This window comes from Micropterus salmoides, unplaced genomic scaffold (assembly GCF_014851395.1).
Source record: "Micropterus salmoides isolate LMB-PRFRI ecotype aquatic unplaced genomic scaffold, ASM1485139v1 Ms_hic_scaffold_15, whole genome shotgun sequence".
NCBI lineage: Eukaryota > Metazoa > Chordata > Actinopteri > Centrarchiformes > Centrarchidae > Micropterus > Micropterus salmoides.
The window spans coordinates 10223637-10244384 of record NW_024040596.1 but is presented as its reverse complement, the minus strand read 5'-3'; the positions used below and the strand labels follow the sequence as shown (position 1 = coordinate 10244384).

The 20748-nt window shown below is 39.4% G+C and overlaps 1 protein-coding gene across 1 annotated transcript; it reads right to left on the bottom strand.

Annotated features, from left to right (window-relative positions):
• Window positions 1–412: 412 nt before the first annotated feature.
• Window positions 413–12013, bottom strand: pou1f1 (POU class 1 homeobox 1). Its single transcript, XM_038720264.1, is given in 7 exon segments — window positions 413–2278; window positions 2377–2437; window positions 3243–3496; window positions 3573–3840; window positions 8315–8413; window positions 9274–9435; window positions 11290–12013. Coding segments are annotated over 7 exon segments (1221 nt in total). The 5' UTR covers window positions 11426–12013; the 3' UTR covers window positions 413–2037.
• Window positions 12014–20748: the final 8735 nt, after the last annotated feature.

Here is a 20748-nt window from a genome sequence, read left to right as displayed (position 1 = left end):
AGATCATGCGTTCCCTGTAGTTCTTGACCAGGTTTGCACACACTGCAGCAGTGATTTTGGTCCACTCCTCCATACAGACCTTCTTCAGATCCTTCAGGTTTCGGGGCTGTCGCTGGGCAATACGGACTTTCAGCTCCCTCCAAAGATTTTCTATTGGGTTCAGGTCTGGAGACTGGCTAGGCCACTCCAGGACCTTGAGATGCTTCTTACTGAGCCACAGAACCGGAATTCTTACTGGTTGGTAGGTGATTAAATACTTATGTCATGTAATAAAATGCAAATTAATTATTTAAAAGTCATACAATGTGATTTTCTGGAATTTTGTTTTAGATTCCGTCTCTCACAGTTGAAGTGTACCTATGATAAAAATTACAGACTTCTACATGCTTTGTAAGTAGGAAAACCTGCAAAATCAGCAGTGTATCAAATACTTGTTCTCCCCACTGTATGTCCCCTGACAGCACTCCAGTTAGACAGCTGTACATGAATCACAGTGGGAACTGCTTGTTTCTGAGTTAAAATTTTTATTTATTAATCTGCAGCGACAGAGCCATGAACTGTAGTTTGTGCTGTACACGTGACCAGGCTCTCTCCTAATGTATGTATTCATAGGACAATGTATATTGTAAAAATGAGCGATGGTACATGTAGCTCATCATGGAATCAAGCTCTCTTTTATTGTCAGAGAATAATTAAACTGATTTACTTTCCAGTATCAGGTAACGGAATTTCTCAATACAATCACAAATTTTTGTACAAACCTGCTATGTCTCTTTGGCATATTTACTGTATATTTTCAATCAAGTTGAATAAAGGCACTTCATATCTGTCTTTTTACAATACATTCTTACACCTATCTTAGCCCTATGTTAATGTGACACACTAAAATGTCTTCCAGGCACCAATTAATGGTTCCTGATGTATGTCAAGTATAAAGGCCTAGATTTTGAATGAGAGGGAAGTTGGCTTGCTTCTTCACTTTAGACGTTTCACATGAATCATGCTAACCAGGTCAGAGTCTTGTGACTGGCTGATGTTCCTCTTCGTGTGACACTTTGTCAAGGCAGCAACAACCAAAGCATAACATCCAAAAAACATGAAAAATGAATTGTCTCACACAACAAGGAAACAGCAGACCTCAGATCCATTTGCTTAAAAAAATGTCAAAAAAAAGTTTCACATATCCGATATCCCTGACTTCAATCCATAAATCAAAGAGTGCACTCAGAAAAGTAGATCAACATAATATATTAGAGCTCAAATAAATAGGTTGCTGTGAAACATTAAATATATTACCTTTTTTAAAACAATGGCTTAAATAAAAAACATTTTTCACATGACAAGTAATTAATCACAGAGGTATCAACTCTAATCACAAATGCAATAGCAAATACAATTACAAAACAAAGGACAAAGTGAAGGATGGTATTGCTGATGTCTGGTTTTAGAAAGGCACAGGGCTGATCTATATGAGTACTCATCTGCACACTTGGTGCTGATGGATTACATTATATTTGGTCTGTGTAATTAATATACCATCAGCAAACAAGGCACAGTCAAGATTCAGTACATTAAAATGTCATGGCTGGTAGATGCCACTTCAAACCAGCGCATCATAATGATGAAAACCGTTTCGACTTCCAAAAAAGAAAAGTGACTGGCTGATTAAAATACTGTACATTTCCATTCAAGTAAATTAGAAAAAAACAACAACATTAAAATGGCATTAAGAAAACTGGTGCACATTGCCATTAAACAAACATTTGCTGACAATGACTCAGTGACTCACTGGATATAAATTCTCATCTAAATGTTAACTGGATGAAATTGTTTTAAGCACATCAGAGGCTGCCTAATGCAGGGTGATTATAGCCCCCATTTCCTGTTGAATTAAATTCTCCCACTTCATGGTGGAATGATTTACTGTCAGACATTAGATTTGAAAATAATTTTCACTTAAACTTTTCACTAGCTGCGGTCACAAATGAGCCTCCGTCGGACTAGAGGTGAACTGATGCTCTCTGGCTAAACCTTAAGTTATGTCATTGGCCTTTGTGTTTTACTCATCTGTGCAATGCAGTTTGGACTGATTTTGGTCAAACAGGCGCTGAGGTTGAGGCTGGTTTTGACCCGTTTCTCTCTTTGGCGTCTGTTGCAGAACCAGACCCTGACCACCTCCTTTTCCAGATGGAGGCCTTTGGCTATCCGGGCTATTTCCTGTGAGGATGGCTTACTTTTTTCCACAAAGCTGCGCTCCAGAGCCTCCTTAGCTCCCAGGCTGCAGTGGGAAACAGGGGGAAGAGAAGAGGGTGAACTCTTTGAAACTGAACATCACTGTATGGCACACAATGAATCTTTTCTCATCAGAATTGATACCTGATAGTTGTTCTCCTTTTCCTCTTCCGCTCATTCATTCCTATTTTATCATTGTACAAGGCTGCAGGAAAGGAAAAGACAATGTTGTTATTGTAGTATGCTTGTGGTTTTCAGTAATTAGAAGAAGTAGAGTTTTAATTACCACATAGCCACAGTCAGCTGAATAATGATTTGAGACACAGACTGACCGAGTGGATGCCAACTTACTGTTAGCTACTGGACCTTTGACTGAGTAACTTTCCTACTGACTGCCAGACCAACTGCCCAAGTATCATTAGAATGACTTATTATCTGAACTGCCTTTGAAATGAATACGTCTCTCACACAAAATCTACTACCCCAACTGTTAACATATTTTTACACAAATAGTCCAAGGGATCACAAGATAAATCTGCGGGTCAGAAGGTGAGCAACAGAACAGGAAAGTAAAAGAACACATTTGTGCTACAAAAAATACATTTTTATCAGAGTTTTCCTTAAATATTTTCTTTTTCTTTTGAGATCTTAGATAGTTTTTAATCTTCCTCCAAAGGATATTCAAATGAAAGAATCTGAGAAGAGAAAATCACTCTGCGGTTTGCATCATGTGATCAGAGGTCATGGGTAGATATTGATACATTTTTTAAGAGGTCATAAGGCAAAAAGGTTAGGAACACCTCTCCTAGATGATGTACACGCCAGTGTTAAATCTCTTAATTAAGTAAGGAAAGCATGTCTATAGTACAGTAATGTTTAGTAGATCCTATCACACTAAATCAAATGTGCATTTACTCCATCCAAATGAGATATCCACGTAATAATAATACCTTTGAATAAATGCTCTAATAATGCTGGTTTGTGGAGTGGAGTAAATGTATGGGACTCACCTCCTGCCAGCTCAGCTTCGTCGAGCCATTTAGCCAGAATGGCCTTGAGTTTGCAGGCGTTTTTGAAGCTCAGCTGCAGATTTTCAAAGCGGCAAATGGTGGTCTGGCTGAACTCTGAGCCATGAACTGCAGCAAGAGCCTCGCCTACATTAGTCTGCGTGTAGCCTCGAGGTCAAAATGAAACAAAAATAATAGAATTCTCAGAAGCAGAGAAGCAGCAAGGCGAGTGCAAACATTTGTGGTAAGATATCTGACTGGTGCAGCTGGATAGTGATTTGGGGTCTTTTTCAGCTATCATCATCATCATCATCATCATTTTAGTAATAATACTCACCAAGTTTGATCCTCCGTATTTTGAAGTCATTGGCAAACATCTCCAGCTCTCGTATCTGAGGGGAGTCCATGGCAGGGGCATCTTCTGGGTCCCGCATGCTTTTTCTTTGGGCGTCAGTTTTCATCTCTAAAACACCGGGGCAACCAGGGACCTCATCAGTCGAGAGGAAGGCAGAGGGCAGTGAGGAGAAACCATGGCTTAATGCACAGGAACCACTGCTTAGACCATGATCCGGAAACTTGTACAGGCAAGGAGTAAGAGACCCTAGAAGTTGGGGTGGGGGTGTGGGGGTGCAGAAAGAGAGATATGGGTTGGAAAGGGAAATGTGTCGGCAGAAGTCACAAGGGAGACCCTCAGACGTTTAGAAGGAGACTGAAAGCAACATGGCCACTATTCCCCCATGTATCCTGAGAGCCTTTATTTCTTCAGCAAAAGTTTTGATATTCCTCTGAACTACTAAGAATCGTAGTTTTGTTTTTTGTTTGTTCACCATTTTGCTGTGATAGCCAATATGTAGTATATCTGAAACAAATCAAACAGTTTCCATCCTCTCCTGAAACAAAAGGGTAGGCCTAATAAGATATTTTGATCCAGTTTTTATTTTGTGAGTGTGTAAGCGAGGAAACCATTTGCTAAACCTCATGTAGTTTAGATGAATAGGCCTGCCTTACCATTATAAATTCCCAATATTATTAATTAATTAATTAACAATATATACTCTGCAGTTTACTCAAGCCCATTCACATTTTCTGCCAGAATGCTTTATCCTTGGCTTTAATGTTGCCATGCAAAGCTGAGTTCACTTCTTTGTTTTTAAAAGGCCTCTGTTTAGTAGAAATAAAAATTGCACAACCATTTTAAACAGGTTTGTCATACTTGCATAACACACCTCAGACTACAGTGGAGCTGGTGGCTGTTGCTGCAAATCAATATTTTATTATATTATTAATGACAGATTACTGCCAGAGTACCAGATGGGTGGATGACCAATTGTGATTTGGAATAGGACACTTTGCATCAACACTCTTTATATCTACAGTGGGGGAGGCGAGGGGTGGGGGGCCACTGCATTGCTCAAATTTTAATACCTAATTTGTGATTAAAGTCTTACAGCAGCCAAATGTTGTCTTCCATCCACTCTGAACTATCTTCTGAAGATTGCTTGCTTTTGATAGTATCAACATTGCTGAAACTGGATCTAAGATGAGCAATGTAACACTCCCCTCTTGTGTTAGTAGGGTTGTAGTGCAGTGCAAACTATATTGTACGACAGCAATACCTGAATTTATAGATCCAGTGATGTGAGATATATTGCATATCTGTCTCGCTCCCTCTCAGTTTCATTTTCAGTTCAGTTCAGTTTAGTGTGATGTTTCATTTAAATAATGTTGCCAAAGCAGTTTGCAACAAAAAGGTTTACATTTAAAGTTACAAATTAAAAAACAAAAATAACAAATCTATTCTTAACTACTAAAGTTATAAGTTCACAGATGATTTTGCTTTCACATAGTCTTTATCAGAGATACTATTACAGGAGGTTTCAATGTAATGGCTATACACTACCAGTACACCTAGCTAAAACTAATACAGTTAGACCAATACATTGTATTGTGCTATACCATTTCTAATACTTTGTACACCCCATTTATATTAATGACAGTGAACTAAATATTAGAAACTTCCCAGACTAACTAAAGGGGAATGACTGCATAGAAGCTCAACTAATCAACATTCAGATAGGTTTCATCTTTTAACAGGACTGTTCCTTAACCACTCATTGGCTTTGCTCAATGATGTTTACATCTGTCTACTCAGCCAATCAGGATGAGCCAATCCTACAACTCCTTATTCAAATTGCGCATGAGAGCCCATAGCATCAGTAGCGCTTGAGCCATTTTGGATTTTCCCTGGAAGAATACAGTGGCAGGAATACTAAATGCAGTAACTCTCACAACCCACATGTACAAAATGATTGGGTTTCCAAAAGTGGAGTGTAGAAAAGGGTGCTGTCAGTGACCCGCCGAATTGTTCATTCGTAACCATACACCAGCTAGAGAGCAATGTGGCAGATTCTACACCAAAACTGTATGCATCAGTGATTTTCTCTTTTACTGAAGGTGTCAGGGAGAGAGGTTGGATTCACACTCTTAAAATATCTTTTTATGTCTAAGAAGTAATATATGGGTAGCGTGTATGTCTTCCTTCTGGCAATAGCCTATAGTTTCAAAGCCCTTTACATAGAGCTTAGTTGGTAGATGTCTCTTAAATTGCTGTCAGTTTAGATACTACTATACTACTCTAACATCAACTGAGAGTGAGAAAAGAGAGTGAGCACCCTATGAAACACATCCCTGTACCTTGTAGTTTACTACTGGTGAGGGGAGATTTGGGGCAAAATGCTTTACCCCTAGGACCATCTTTTAGGGCTTGGATGATTCAGCTGGAGGCATCCTGTTCTTCTCAACATGCAGGAGAAAGAGAGAAGACTTTACCTTGTTTGTGCTTGCACCAATGCTCCCCGGGGAGTGTACATACAGCTATGCTGCAGTGCACACAGCAGTTGTTTGTGTGCTTTGGAGACAGACTGGACAACAAGCCTCTTTCAAAACACATGCGGGCTTCGTGGGTTTGTGAAAACACCTCACTCACCAGTCTGTGCGTACATGGACATGGGCCCTCTAGCTGCTTTACATGAGCACCATCCAAAAAGAGTGGCAGCATCAGTGGCTTTATGCCGAGCAAAGATAGAAAGCAAACAACCTGACAAACCACTTAATTCCTGCTGTCATTAATATTTGTTTTGCTCGCTGAACAAGCTGAGACCACAGCGTTGATGTTTTATTGCCCTTTAAAGTTGTTATGGCCAACGTCTAAGCAAACAGTTGCCTATTTACATGTCCAGCAGATAGGGAGCAACATTAGCATCCATTGTTTCGGGCCACCTGATGATTGTGAGTCCATATTCACTTTCATTTTAGCACCCAACTGCTGAGGAAAATATCTGTCTCTTCAGCTGCAAAATGCTCCACTGTGTATAATTTTGTCCTTGGCAGGTAACGTACACTAGGTTTATCAGTGTGTCTTTGTTGAAAACAGTTGCCTGCTGTGGCTGAAAACAAGGCTGATGACTTCAAGGAAGCTAAAAATCTCCATATAGCCGAGGAGAACTGCAGAGTCTCTGTGGACTCATAAAGCTACACCTTTCACATTACAAGTAGTCATTTGATCCGTTGTTAATATAAAAAATAATTAATGAGTGCAGCTTTAAAAATGAAAGGGCCGATTTCTTCTCTGACCTCATCTCATCCAGTTCGCGATATAACAGAGTTCTGTTTAATTCTAATTATTCTGTTACTGCCCTCTCCTCTCAGATATCCCTCTGCTGAGTGCTGTTGTTAACCACTTTTGAATAAGTTTCAAATTGGGTTTTAACAGAGGAAATTTTTCACATGGATTCTACCACATGCACACTTGATGTGCCAGTCTTCAAAATGTTAATACATCCCCTAGTTCAAGCTGAGCAACATCCCTTTCCCATTAAGAATTATCCCATTCCGTTTACCTTTATATTCTAATGATATAGACAAAAGCTGCAAACCAGTTGGTTTGTGACACCTTCAATCCGTCACTTCACAGTTCATTAACGTAACAAGTGACCTCCTGACGGTAATAATTATGGCCAGCTGTTTAATTTGTATCCTAATATGTTTCAGCAAGGCCTTTGACACTGCGGACCGTACAGTTTTATTAGACCATTTGCAGGAGAGGTCGCCGGGTCAACACTCATGTGGTTAAAATCTCACTCTTTAACAGTCTTGTCTGTTAGAAGAAGCAATCTTATTTCCTCTGCAAATGTTAATTGTTCTGTGCCACCAGGGTTACATTGTAGGTCATATTGTTTTGGTCTGTATTTGCTCCTGCTTGATTATATACAAACTTATGATAGTTCAGTTATACTTTCTTTAACAAAGAAATGCATCAAAACTTAATTTCACTTTTGTCAGTTTTTCATTATAGGAATTAGTATGCAGGACACCTGTACAGTGACATAAGCCCCACCCATTTCAAAACAATGAGAAGAGCATAGAGAAAAACAGAAATATCTCATGTTAATTTACCACGACTGTTATAAATTTGTCAGGAGCTTTAAAGTTTAGTACAACTTAGCGAGGCTGGCAATATTGATGTCATCACTCTGGCATGTTAGCTTTAATATAAAAAGTTGCAAACTTGAATAGGCCATGATATCAACACTTGTGAATGAATTCAGCAACTGTTATTTTATTACATACAAAATCTGCTTTACTTGTTCAATTTATTTGGAGCTAGATGTTGACTGTCAACAATATTTCTCGTCAGGTGTTAAAAGACTGATGACTTGTGCCTTGAAAAATAAAAATCTCTTAACACCAATACTGTTCCTCCTGACAGTTTTCACATAGCCATTTCTGCATTAATGTTCCTTAAAGACGGGGAGGAAGTGGCAAACTGTCAGCAGACAGTTATGTTTAGCAAGTGCGCTAAAGAGCTCAAGCGTTAGGCGGAGTAATCAAGTCTGAAATTGATTTTAACTGGTAGCAGATTTTAAATTAAATGGGAATAAACAAATTGTCTGCTCAGTTTATTGGGTTTAACTGCAGGCCAGGAGAGGGAATGTGTGTGTGTGTGTATGTGTGCGTGAATGTGTGTGTGTGTGTGTGACAGACTGACACTGCGTATCTGCGTATCTGATCATTACCTTGCAATGGGTTTGCACCGCTCACCATGTTAGGGTGAGGAACACCACATGTCTGTAGGATACGAGTCTGCGAAATACTGGCAGAGAGCATTTCCTGAGCTACACGGAGAGAAAGAGAAGCCTTTATTATCACAATCACCACAGGGATTTCTTTGTATATTGTAATTGTCATTTTCAGCACAATAATAATCATCTAAACCTCTACCATAATCATCATTGTTAGTAACATGACATTGTAATATCACCTCCTCTACAAGAGTCTGACCATGATGAAGTGCCCACATGTGACACTTCAATGTTAACAAATGTATGTCCTGTATGTTAAATAAATTACATTACTGTTAGTATGCAGATTGTGACCAGATAATGTCCATACATGACTTAAAACTGATTAATTTAGTTACTCTGAATTTTGAGACTTGATTTAAACGCACCCAAGATCCAACTTCACGGCTGACACATTGATTAATATGACTTGATGCTGGGCTGGATTGAAAAAATCACCCATCATGCTCTTTATCAGCCTCATTCTAATCATAATCATTGTCAGCGTCAGATCAATATCACCCTCACCATTACCGCTGTCCTCATCAGCACCATTGTTTACTGTCCAAATACTGTCACAACAATTATCATTATTGATGTTGCCATGGCTGCAAAGTAATATTTTCATCAGAAATATTCTGAGTCAATCACTGCTGTAACTGATCATACATCATCAATTATTAGTTTAATCTATAAGATGCCAGAAAATAGTGATAAGGGGTCAGTTTCTCAGACCCCTTATGGCACCGTCAATTTGCTTGTTTTGTCTGACAAACAGTCCAAAACTCAAAGGAGGATTTTTGGTATTTTTGCTTAAATAAATAAATTAAACGATTGACTATCAGAATTGATGATGATCAATTGTTGACCAACAGCACTAGATTTATTACAGCCTTACCATCACCACCACTCACCTGCCATCATGCCATAGGTGGCCTGCTGGTTGCTGTAGTGACAGGGAGTGACTGGGTAATGTAGGCTCGGCGGTCCATTGCCAAGAGGGTTGCCGAGGGACGAGGTGGACAGATGCATGTGGGAGCGCTTGGAAGACTGACCCAGGGACAGCCCAGATGATACTGATGGAGACAAATGTGGTTACAATCTGACGGCAGAACAAAAGAACTGGAGAGATGTGTTAGTTAGGATCTGAGGACAGTTAAGATTGAAATAGCTCTTACTAGAGTAATTATATTGCTATGCTATGCTATATAGCTGCTATGTATTGGCATAAGACACAATAATATATTTGAATTTGATTTCACAACTATTGGGTTCCATAAACACCATGGACATGCAGATTCTCACACACACTAAAACATTCCACTAAAAGCCCATTAAGGAGAGAAGAGAGACAGAAAGAGAGAGAGAAAGATGGCTTATATTTGAGTATTTACCGAAGGCCTACATCACCCTGATATGTTAGTCTGATGATAGTGCAGACCAAACAGAAAGCGATGTGATTACAATCTGAGTTAAATGCATTTGTTCCTTAAACTAGGCTCTGGAGTGAAATGTCAGCTAGTGTAGAATGGGATGCTAATATGGCTTAAAAATTGCTCTGTATGTGTGACAGATCTCCCACCTTACACAGCCTTCTATAAAAGTGGTCTGAAATGAACCCATGAAGAGCACAAAAGTATCGGCAAACCAAAACATATGCTTCCAAAACCAAGGAAATAAACCAGGAGATGTTTTGAATTGTTAGATTTATTGTGACACTGATTCACAGCTAGATTAGGACTCCTCTGCTTTACTTGCTTTTCTGGATGTTCTTCTCTACTAATACTGTATTTAAATATAGTTGAACATTGCTCTGGTCATGTCCTCTGCTAATTACATAATTATTCATGTATTCTTTTTATCCAGCTGGGTATTCACATCAAACAGTTATGCATGCATACTGGTATTGTTAAGATGCACTCTGAGTTGTTACATCACAACTATTACGCATGTTCTACAATTCTGCCATAACTGAATTTTACTTATTTTTCTATTCTATTTTAGTCGGCCACATTCCACATTTCATTCCTAGACTCTCTGGAAGACAGAAAAAAAATATAGGCCAGGTTAAGATTTTATTGCAGCAAAGCAATATCCTCAAATTCCGAAAATACAGTATTGTCTGAGTAGAAAAATCTATTTTCAAGATATATTTAACCCGCTTCTATACAAATGTATTGTATGACTAATGTTCTGCATGATATAATCCAGTATATTCTAAGCTATAACAATCAGCAGGCACTAAAACCCCTGGAAGTTTTCTCCCCAATGTTCCATCGTGAAAAAGACCTTGGGGAGTTTGTCATACTGATAACATATTCTCAAAGCAATTATCCACTGAGTAGAGACAGCTGGGCTAAACCAGCTGATTAGATACATTTACATCATTTGGATCAGCTTTGAATAAATGTATTTTTCAATCCAATCCATCTTCCCAATTTCCTGAGAACACAATTGCATCTTGATAAGGAGGCATCAGCAGGGGCGGCATGATTGGGTCAAGTAGAGGTCTACAGGAGCAAATTGTAGCCCTACATTAGACATGACTCCCCTGCAGCACCCACGAGACGTCCTATATAATAAATCAATAATCAACATAAGCAAATGCCTGCAGCACGCTCTCATTCTACTCTTCGTCACATTAAGAAATGGCACAATGCCAGTAGCCTTTCTTTTTATAAATTCACAAGGCTCAACTGGATGATTGAAATAGTTATTAGACGGCTGCCTCCTTTGCAGCAAGGATTTAACATCATGTCAACATTACATCGGACATGGTCCATATCATTTAGGCACTGTAAACTTCCATTCTCCTCATACTTTGCAACCGTGAAAGGAATTTTTTTGCGAACAAATTAGGCATAGCACACAAAAAGAGAATGGCACAAAAGAAAAATTGTTTGACAGTAGAGCATTTGAGCCCAGTTTACCTGCAGAAACCATACTGTGAGCATGGGAGGTGGTTGGCAGGCAGTCACCGGCAGGGGCGTGGTGCATGAGGATTGGCAAGGGTGAGTCTCCTGCAAGTGGGGTGAAAGAGTCGGCACTAAATGCTTGGCATGCCATTCTTCTCAGGCCCCTCTTGGATGGTCCTTATCGTACACTGAAGGTTGACGTGATCCTTTAACTGGTTCCTTTTCTTTCCTCTCTTGCTTTATTTGGTCTTGTCTCCCATTGTTGCTTTCCTTGTCCTCTGTCTTTTCTTGTCTTGCCCTCTTGATATCTGTTTCCTCGCCTTCCTTTCTTGTGTCTTGTGTTTAGTCTTACTTTATCTCGCCTTCTGTCTCTGTCTCGTCTTCTTTGGCCTTCTCTTGTTCTGCCTTGTCTTTCTCCCTGCTGCGTCTTGTCTTCTTTCACCTCTGGTATTGTCTTCTTTTCTTGTCCTTTTTTCCCTGGCTCAGTCAAGCGTAGTTCTCACTTCAGTCACTTGGGAATATTCAGGTAGGAAACTGTGATAAGTTACCTTTTTTCTCAAAGAGAAAAGACTGTCAGCACTTCAGCTAGAATTCTCCCATTTTTAGGCACATCTGCACCCTCAGTCAAGACTCCCAGAGATGAATAATGATGAGCTTCAGGTTCAAGTTACTACCACTGGTATACTACTGGGCCTCTGCAATGCATATCCCTGTCTCTTTTTCTCTATTATAGATGCAGGTAACCAGTGTCTGTCATACCCTCAGCAATTTGCAGCCCTTGTCTACTGCAGGTATTTATATCCCACCCACCTACAACTAACCACCCCTCTCTCGACCTATGAGGCCCCCTATTTCCCATCAAGCTGCTCACCCCCACCTACCAAACCCATGTCAGTGCTGTTATTACTTGTGCTTGTCCTTAGCTGCGTTCTCCTCATCCCGTTTCCAAATCCAGGATTAGGGTACTGAGAAACCCGATCCCTTCCTCTCCTCACCCTCTCTCGCTATCTCTCTGTCCTTCTCCTTGATTGCAGGGTTGTGATGTAGTTGCTATGGGAAAGTAAAGTGAACATTTAGGATGCTCATTAAAGCAACAAAGACTTTGTTTCTTTTGATAGATAACATGGTTTGGCATAAAGTGTTGCCACAAATAATCTCAAACCAATTGTTCTGCTTTGTTTTGCATATGTGTACCCCCGACCAATGCTAAACTTGACTTGGAAAATCACACTTGTTTTACCACGGACATTGAGTTGTCTTGCAAGAGCGTTTAGGTGTAAATTGGATGTTTTTTGTTGGATAGATCACCAGGAGGTCAGGGCACCGCTTTAACCCTATCCCTTTAGCCCACAACCAAAAACTTGTGTAGCCTTATCTCAAAGTGAGTGGAAGAAAAGGTTAACATTGTTTCGGTTTGGAGTCCATATTGTGTTGAGTGCAGAGTGCTCCAGGTAAAGACAACAGGTCTCATCAGGGAGGATAAAGGTTAATCTGAGGAGCGTGGCCACCATGTGCGCTCTGTTGTGTCTGTTTGTGTTTGTCTTGGGCTCTGCTTTGCTATTGTTGATGTAGGTGGGCAGCAGGTGGAAAATAGCTTGTGGGTGGCAGGCACGATTTGACACGTTTAAGCATGCAGTGTAAATATGGACTAGATGCACTTTTGACAATGTCTCTCCACAAAACAGATTTTTGGTTGCTGAGTTTATAGATTCACTCAGTTGCAGGGTCACATGTTAATTGTTTTAAAAAGCCCAAAAATTCTTTTCATTTTTTGATAGCCTAGGGACTTCAGTTTGACTAATTTCCATACTGAGAGTGTGTCAAATTTGTAGGCATTACATTCCAAATATAAATCCAAATGCTGATGACAGGTAGTCACTTTTTGCCAAGTCCCCTTCAATGTGCAACCTTGAAACATGTAAATCTTAAATCACTTGTTGGATTAAACAAAACCCAATGAGACTGAACACTTATAAATAAATCCTTTGTGACAAATAGCCAAGCAAATCACAATGGACTTCTGAAATCTCATTTCAACCAAGCAGGTTTGAAATAAACAGAAATCGAATCCCCAATTTCAAGAAGACAACTGAATGTAATGGTGTGCGACAATAGAAAACAAATCTCACCAACACCAGTATCATCCTTAAAATACTTTTCTCTCTTCTTTCATTTCAGCCGACGACTCCCACTCAGGCTAAAGACCATCTTCCCTGCTGGCGAATGCAAGCTTATTTTTGCACAGAGACTGAACCACTACTGTTTTATATAAATCTGTACGCTAGTGTAAGTCTCCCAATATTTAGCAGAGTATAATTAAAATAAGGAATAATGATGATTGGAGTAAAAATTCAAGATCTTTCATACTGAACATGCAGGTTGTGTGTACCTATCCATCTCTGTGTGTGCTTACATTTTCATTTTTCATTTTCTGACATTATTTTGGTGAAACTTATAACTGACAAGTGCAGGTAAGCCAGGTAAATCAGGTAAGGAGTAAGCGACACAGCAAGTAATGTAACTAACGTTATTTGTGGGTTAGTAAACTCGTAACATTACAGTTGCTGCTGCGAAGCTAACATGCAGAGAGGACGAGGCGGTCCCAGAGATACTCACAGCTCTCCTGCTACTACAGCTAACGTCACAACAACAGCATGTCTTGCCAAAGTAAAAAGTAAGCTGAACAGACAGGTAACGGACTGTAAGTCGAGTTTTGCCAAACTTGACAAAAAGACGTGGATTGGATTAGAATCCCTTACCCTACCTAAAAGATTGACACAACACCGAAACACAAACACAGAAAATAAACTATGCTCGAGAAAATCTACCTTTAAAATGTCCCCTTTAATTTTTATATTTGACTTATTGATCAGACACATCAGTGTTGTCTCTCTCTGATGATGAATATAGTTTGTCCGATCGCACAGGTTCTATACCCTGAATTGGCTGCATTACTTTAACATTTAACTGCAGACAAGTACCAATATTATGATTACAAATACTATCCTTAGTCTCATTGGAACTGTTTCAGAGGTGAGTCTGCTGAAATTCAGGAAGAAACACAAAACACCAAACACACGGCCACATGTTGACCACATTATAAAATTTTAAAATACAAATAAATGAAAGCTTCAAAGACCTTGGATCAAACTTGAGTTGAGTGAATTTAGAAGAGTAATAAACAGATAATCAATGAGTGAGGGAGTGGAAAAGCACAAACCTTTCCCATGGAAAGACAAGCAGACACACACACACACACACACACACACACACACACACGCAAGAGCCTGAACTTAATTAGTGAAGAGACTATGAGTCAAAGGGGTTCCCTTAAAGCACCTGTCCTAGACCCCCCCCGCCCCCCGTTACACACACACACACACACACACACACACATCTATCCATAACAACAATGTTCCAGTGTTGACAAATAGATTATTACTCTAATCTCTAATACAGACGATAAAAACACGTTATAACAAGACCAGAAACAGAAGTCGGCAAACACAGACATATTCCTCTCCCCACCACAAACACACAACACACAACACACACACACACAAACACACACTCCAAAGACCACTGAGCCATCCACCGATGCAGTGGGAACAGAGTGCAGTGACACATTCTCACAGGTATCACATCCGTACATTCATGTACCAGGTGGACTGTGTGTGTGTGATTGTGTGAGTGTGTGTGTGTGCAGCGAGAGAGCACAGTTCAGTGACAGTGAGATGGCATCTTAGGGGGATTATTATGGTGGCCCTGAAAGCTCAGTGCACTGAACACATGAAAATAGACAGAACACAAGCAAATTAAGGAAACATCTTTACCAATTTGACAACACATGCGAGAGTGTGAAAACACAACCAAATGCATCTGATTTGCAGCGTGTTTCTGTTTTTTGTTGTGTTTTCTCACTTTGCAGCATTTTTTTCCGAAATAATACACGTTTTCCTAATTTGCTAGTGTTTTGTATAATTGCATGTTTTCTTAAACTGGTGTGTGTGTGTGTGTGTGTGTGTGTGTGTGTGTGTGTGTGTGTGTGTGTGTTTGTGGCTTAATACAATGTTACGACCTTTCACACCACATCAAGCAGCAATAAACAAAGCACCATGACACATTTTGTATAAATTGCTTGCTAATTAGCAGTTCAGCACCCTTTAACTGCAAGACACAGCGTGTGTGCGTGTGTGCTTCTATGCATCAGTAAGTACCCAACAGTAAGTTCAGCAAATATTTTCAATACCTGTACATACAGTATATCTCTAACCACGTAGGTGATCATTTATAATCCCATTTGTTTGAAAATTGAATTTCCCATGGACAAAGCTGAAAAGGTACTGTGTATATTTACCTTTTATAACTGATTATTTGATCATTTGATCACTATTACAAAGTGTTACCATATTTCACAAATTGCACAAGCAATGACAGTTTTCAAATCGACCTTGCTATTTCTTGGATTTACAGAGGAGTAAGTAAAAACTTTGCGCATGGACATCATAAAGTGGCTTGCACTAAAACTATTTACAAAGCTATTGAGTAGTTTTGAGCTGCTTGTACAGTGTGAAGAGAAAACTGTTTCCTTCCAGATGTCAAAGAGCTCTCTCATCCAACAAACCGAACTGTCTGTCGCTTTGTGCTGCTGCCCGTTTTCTTGAGTTTCTTGTGAGTTACTTGTGAAAGAATGTCATGGCTGAGTGTGGGTGTGTGCATTTTCCTTTAATAATACACTGTGAACTTTGTTGATTGACCCAGCACTACTCCAGCAAATTCTTCACATAACCAACCTTGAATTTTGTCAGAACATCCCTGTTTTTACCTAACCAAACCATGAGAGCAGAGGAAGTGGGAGTGAAACTGAGAGCTGAAAATGGCTTTTGTCTTGTTTTTGAATTTCTGCATCCATTCATTATGCAGGGATGAACCCGGAGTGAGGTTTGTTGGATGCTTGAATACATCATGGCAGAGGTCAGCTCTCCTGATGAATATCAAGCGTACCTTATGCACCGGTCCGACCACCATCTGCCCAGAGCTGCGCCTGACTCACCAACCACAGCACAAACACCGCCCAAACACATCCAAGAGGACTAATTTCATCAACATATTCAACAAACAGCAAAGGTTAGCAGTCCATATGAGTCTGCTCTCCTCGTCTCTTGCAGATTACTATCTCTCCTCATTAAGTAAATGTCAGTGTCAAATACTATCTGGTTAAATGATATTTTCCCACCTTAATTTACAGCTCTCAGTTTAGCATATTAGGACCACTTAATTTTGCTGTCATGTGTTTTGGCGATCTTCTGAGATCCTGTTTCTCCACAAATAATTTAGATTTTTTTTCTTCTGTTTTTTCCCAGAGCAGATATACTTTTTTCAAAATCTTTTTATTGAGATTTTCAACAAAGTTCCCAGGGTTGGGCAGACATATTCCACATTGTTAGAAAATACATCAATGTAGCATTGTATAAAAACAAAAACAATGACAGTAACGACAGTAACGAAGTGAAAAGAGCAGATATACTAATACAAAATCAAGTATTATCCATCTGTTGTATAGGGAAGATGCTCTGTATAACACATTCTCATTTTCATCTATAGTACAAGAAGAAATAAGATGTGAAAGGCTTTCAGTCAAAGAAAGTCATCATTTACTTTACCTGTAGCGCTATTTAAACAAGGCAAATGTCAATCATTTTAAATAAGCAACTGAGCTTTCGGTCATGATAAGTGCTCCAAGTCTTCTCTCTTCGTTATTCATCCTTCACTGTTTGTATGAAAGGTTTTGTACAAGGTAATAAGAGAGAAAACCCATCCAATTTACCACCAAAAGTTTTCCAATGTCCTTGAAAATAGCACAATACAAGTGTGGCAAATCAAATACATGCATTACCACCAACATATCCAATAATTACAGTCCACTGTAAAGAGTGAGTAATGATAGAAAAAGAAATAGCATAAACCTACTGTGAAATTCCAGCTGGAACTTTTTCCATTTCTCTTGAACCCAACAGCCACATTTCAGCCACTGAATCTCAGCCGTGAGCACACACTGTCCCTTTGTTCCTTCTGAAAAACACAAACATTATTGAACTTGCTAAATATATTTATTGCACAGCATGCTGAATGTTTAAAGAGACTTTTATTTTACAATCCATATACAATTGTGGCACAGGATGAGTTTCGCCCTCTGTCTTTACATAGTCAACACTGCTGCTGGCATACTGCTCTTTGTGAATCTGTTCTTGTCATTTTTTTCTCCTCTGTTCTTTGCAGTGCTCACAGTGAAGGACAAACAATAACACAATGTTGTAGAAGGATAAGTAATTCTAACAGATAGATGACTTTATAGAAAAGGACTGACAGGAAAAAGATGACAGTGACAAATGGGTCTACGATAAACCAGATATGATCAAATAATTTTAATAAGAAAATGACACTTGTTGTGCTGGCTGTATGGGGGTAACACTGCTTTAGATTCACAAGACATTGAAAAGTTTTGATTCAAAGGCCACTCCAAAGAGACATTTGAATCCTTAAGAAATCTGTTTTCCAAGGCTGCTTATTTTTCACTGAGAGAAAGCCATCTCAATTCAAGTTCAGCAGCATTAGCCTCCTTACATACAGCAGTCCTTTAAAATCTAGACTGTTCCTGATGCACAGTGCCATGTGGTGTTAAGGTTTGCAATGCAAAACGTTCAAATAGATGCGACATAAATGGGGTTGAGTAAAGAGTGGAACAAAGAATTGAGAAGGAAAGTCTATAAAAGGAGGGACGGAATGAAAGAATGAGACATAAAGACATGTGAACAGTAGGACATGATGTACACATGCACATATGCATGTAATCTAAGCAACTTAACTCTTATCTCTTATCTCTGCAAAGGCAAAACGAAATAAAATAAATAAAATAAAATAAAAATCATACAGGATGGAGGTGGTAGCTAGGCAACAGGCACCAAGGCGTAAGTCTACAAGCTTTATGAGTTTCCATCTATCCCCTCATTTGCTGAACAAGGGCTCTGTCCTATGGGCGTCCACAAGTTGTTGGTGGATGGAAAACCATCTTTATCTGTGTATCATGCTAATTTACTGTAATAAAAACTAATTTTCCATGGGTCTGCATGAAAGAAAAAAAAATCTGTTAAAGTGTAACAAGCATTTTTGGTTACTTTGAATGCCCTATCAAATGTAATTGAAAACATTCTCGACATGAGTTTGTCAACCATTTTCACTTGATGAGGTCTTAAAATAAGATCAAATTACTTAAAATAAGATTATTGCTAGATAACAAAACTTCACACAGGCTTGTGTAGCCACACAGGGCTTCGCTCAACTAGGTTTGGAACCTACAATCTTTAATTTGGGAGACTTGTGTGCTAACTATTGAGCCACCACGCCAACTGATGCTGTGGCTGTAGCTATGGCAGTGTCAGTGTGGTGGGTTCACCATTTTGGTCCAGACCACACTATTGGATGGATTGCCTTGACATTTTGCACAAACATTCATGTTCCCCAGATGATGTGTCTGAATGACTTTGGTGATTCCCTGGCTTTGCCTCTAGCGCCCCCATCAGGTTGACTTGATTGGTTTTGAGTGAAATGGATTGCCATGAAATTTGGTACCGACACTCAAGGTCCCCAGAGGAGAATGAATGTCATGGCTGTTGATCCTCTGACTTCATCTAGAACCATCAGGTAAAAATTCCAGTTCCTGCAAAAATAATTACTTTGTTGTCCTTTGTATTTAGTGCTTAGCAAATGTCTTCATGTTAAACATGCTTACATGCTGACGTCAGCATTTAACGTCTGAAAAACTATAGTTTTATACAAATATATTCCTTGTATAACCCTAACCCTTAACATATCCCCAAATAAAATAAAACTGCAAATTAACAAGGCAAGTGACATTTACTTGAATTACTAAGTCAAACAGCCTTGCATAGTCAGCACTAGATAATCCAATCCATACTCAGAACAAGTCAGACCAGATTTAAATCAAAATTATCTCACTTAGAAATAGAGTAGTAGTAGTACATTTCATGACAACAAAATGAAGCCTGTGCATTCAGCTTTAAAATTCCATTTCACCGTCTGCTTCCTTCTTGTCTGCTTTTGGCTCACCTGACCGCCAGGAGGCTACAGAGCGACAAGAGAAAAAGAGAAAGACAGAGAGATGGAGAGAGAGCCTCTGTCCCCAACAACCCAGCTGTTACTTCTAAGTCCTTTTACCCCAGCTTAATGTTTTGTCTATTTCTTCAAGGCTACAGCTGCAAAAATCAACAGAGACACTATTCTCACTGCTGTCCCTCCTGTCGACAGGCTTGTCTGTGTACAATTCATTACACGGAGAAATTACAGTTGGTGTTAGAGGGAAAAATCATTACACAGGATCAGGGTATTTGTTGTTGGCAGCCTCAAGCAAAATGTATTTCAGATGATGAAAGGCTCCTGACAGTCTGACTGATAAGCTGGTTAACTTCACATTGGGTTGTTTATTTATCTGGATCCACTCAGGCTTGTGACGTACTGACAGCTGTTCACATACAATAAAAGACAATGTAATATGTGCAGGTAAAAGCATTGAAGTTAAAGTGTAGAACACAGCTCAACAAGCTTTCAGGTGCTCTCATCCCTCCCTGGCAGAGAACAATTCATACTACGGGCACGATGCAGTTGTAAAAATCGTTTACCTGTTCCATTTTGCTGAGCTACAAAGCAATGAGTGAATGTGTGAAAGACAGTGCTGTACTGCCAAGTGTGTTTCTGCTTTCACAACTGACTCTTTTCACAGTCTCCATACCTGTAACAACCTAAAAAAAACAATTTTTTATTTTTGCCTCACAGGGGCAGTGGAAAGAACTTGCAAACAACAACCTTAACATATCATCACCTTTTCAGTTAATATAGTGAACTTTTTTGCAAACAGTTGTTATTACAGATCCAGCAGTTACGGGGAACATTATCCAACTCCTGAGGGAAATATCTGGCTCTTTAACTGCTAAAAGCTCCACTATGTTCACCTTAAAGCGCTTAAGACAAAAACATTTTTTGCTTCCAGGTTTGCTTCTGTATTAGTGTTTCTTCCACTTGCTCCTACTGCGTGTTCCGACTCTGCCCATAGACTTTAAATTGGGATGTTGAGCTTTTCTAGGCTGTAGCCAAGTTTTACAAATATAAACCCTCCGTGGATTTGAAGTCATGATACAAAAAGTAAATGAACTTCTTTGCAGTTATCATGTCAACAAGTTTACAGATGTCTTTTATAATAGTGGTCTATGGGGAAAATGTGTTTTGGGCAGCAAGGGATTTTTTCCTTGCAATACTGTAAGTGGCCTCTGGGACAAATTGTCAGCAAGGCTGAGTGCTGTACCATAGACTGTATAAAAGAAGTGGACGTAGTCATTGTGACGTTACCCATTGGTTTGTGGACTGTTGCTTTGAAGCCACCAGACTGGACCATATTTGGAC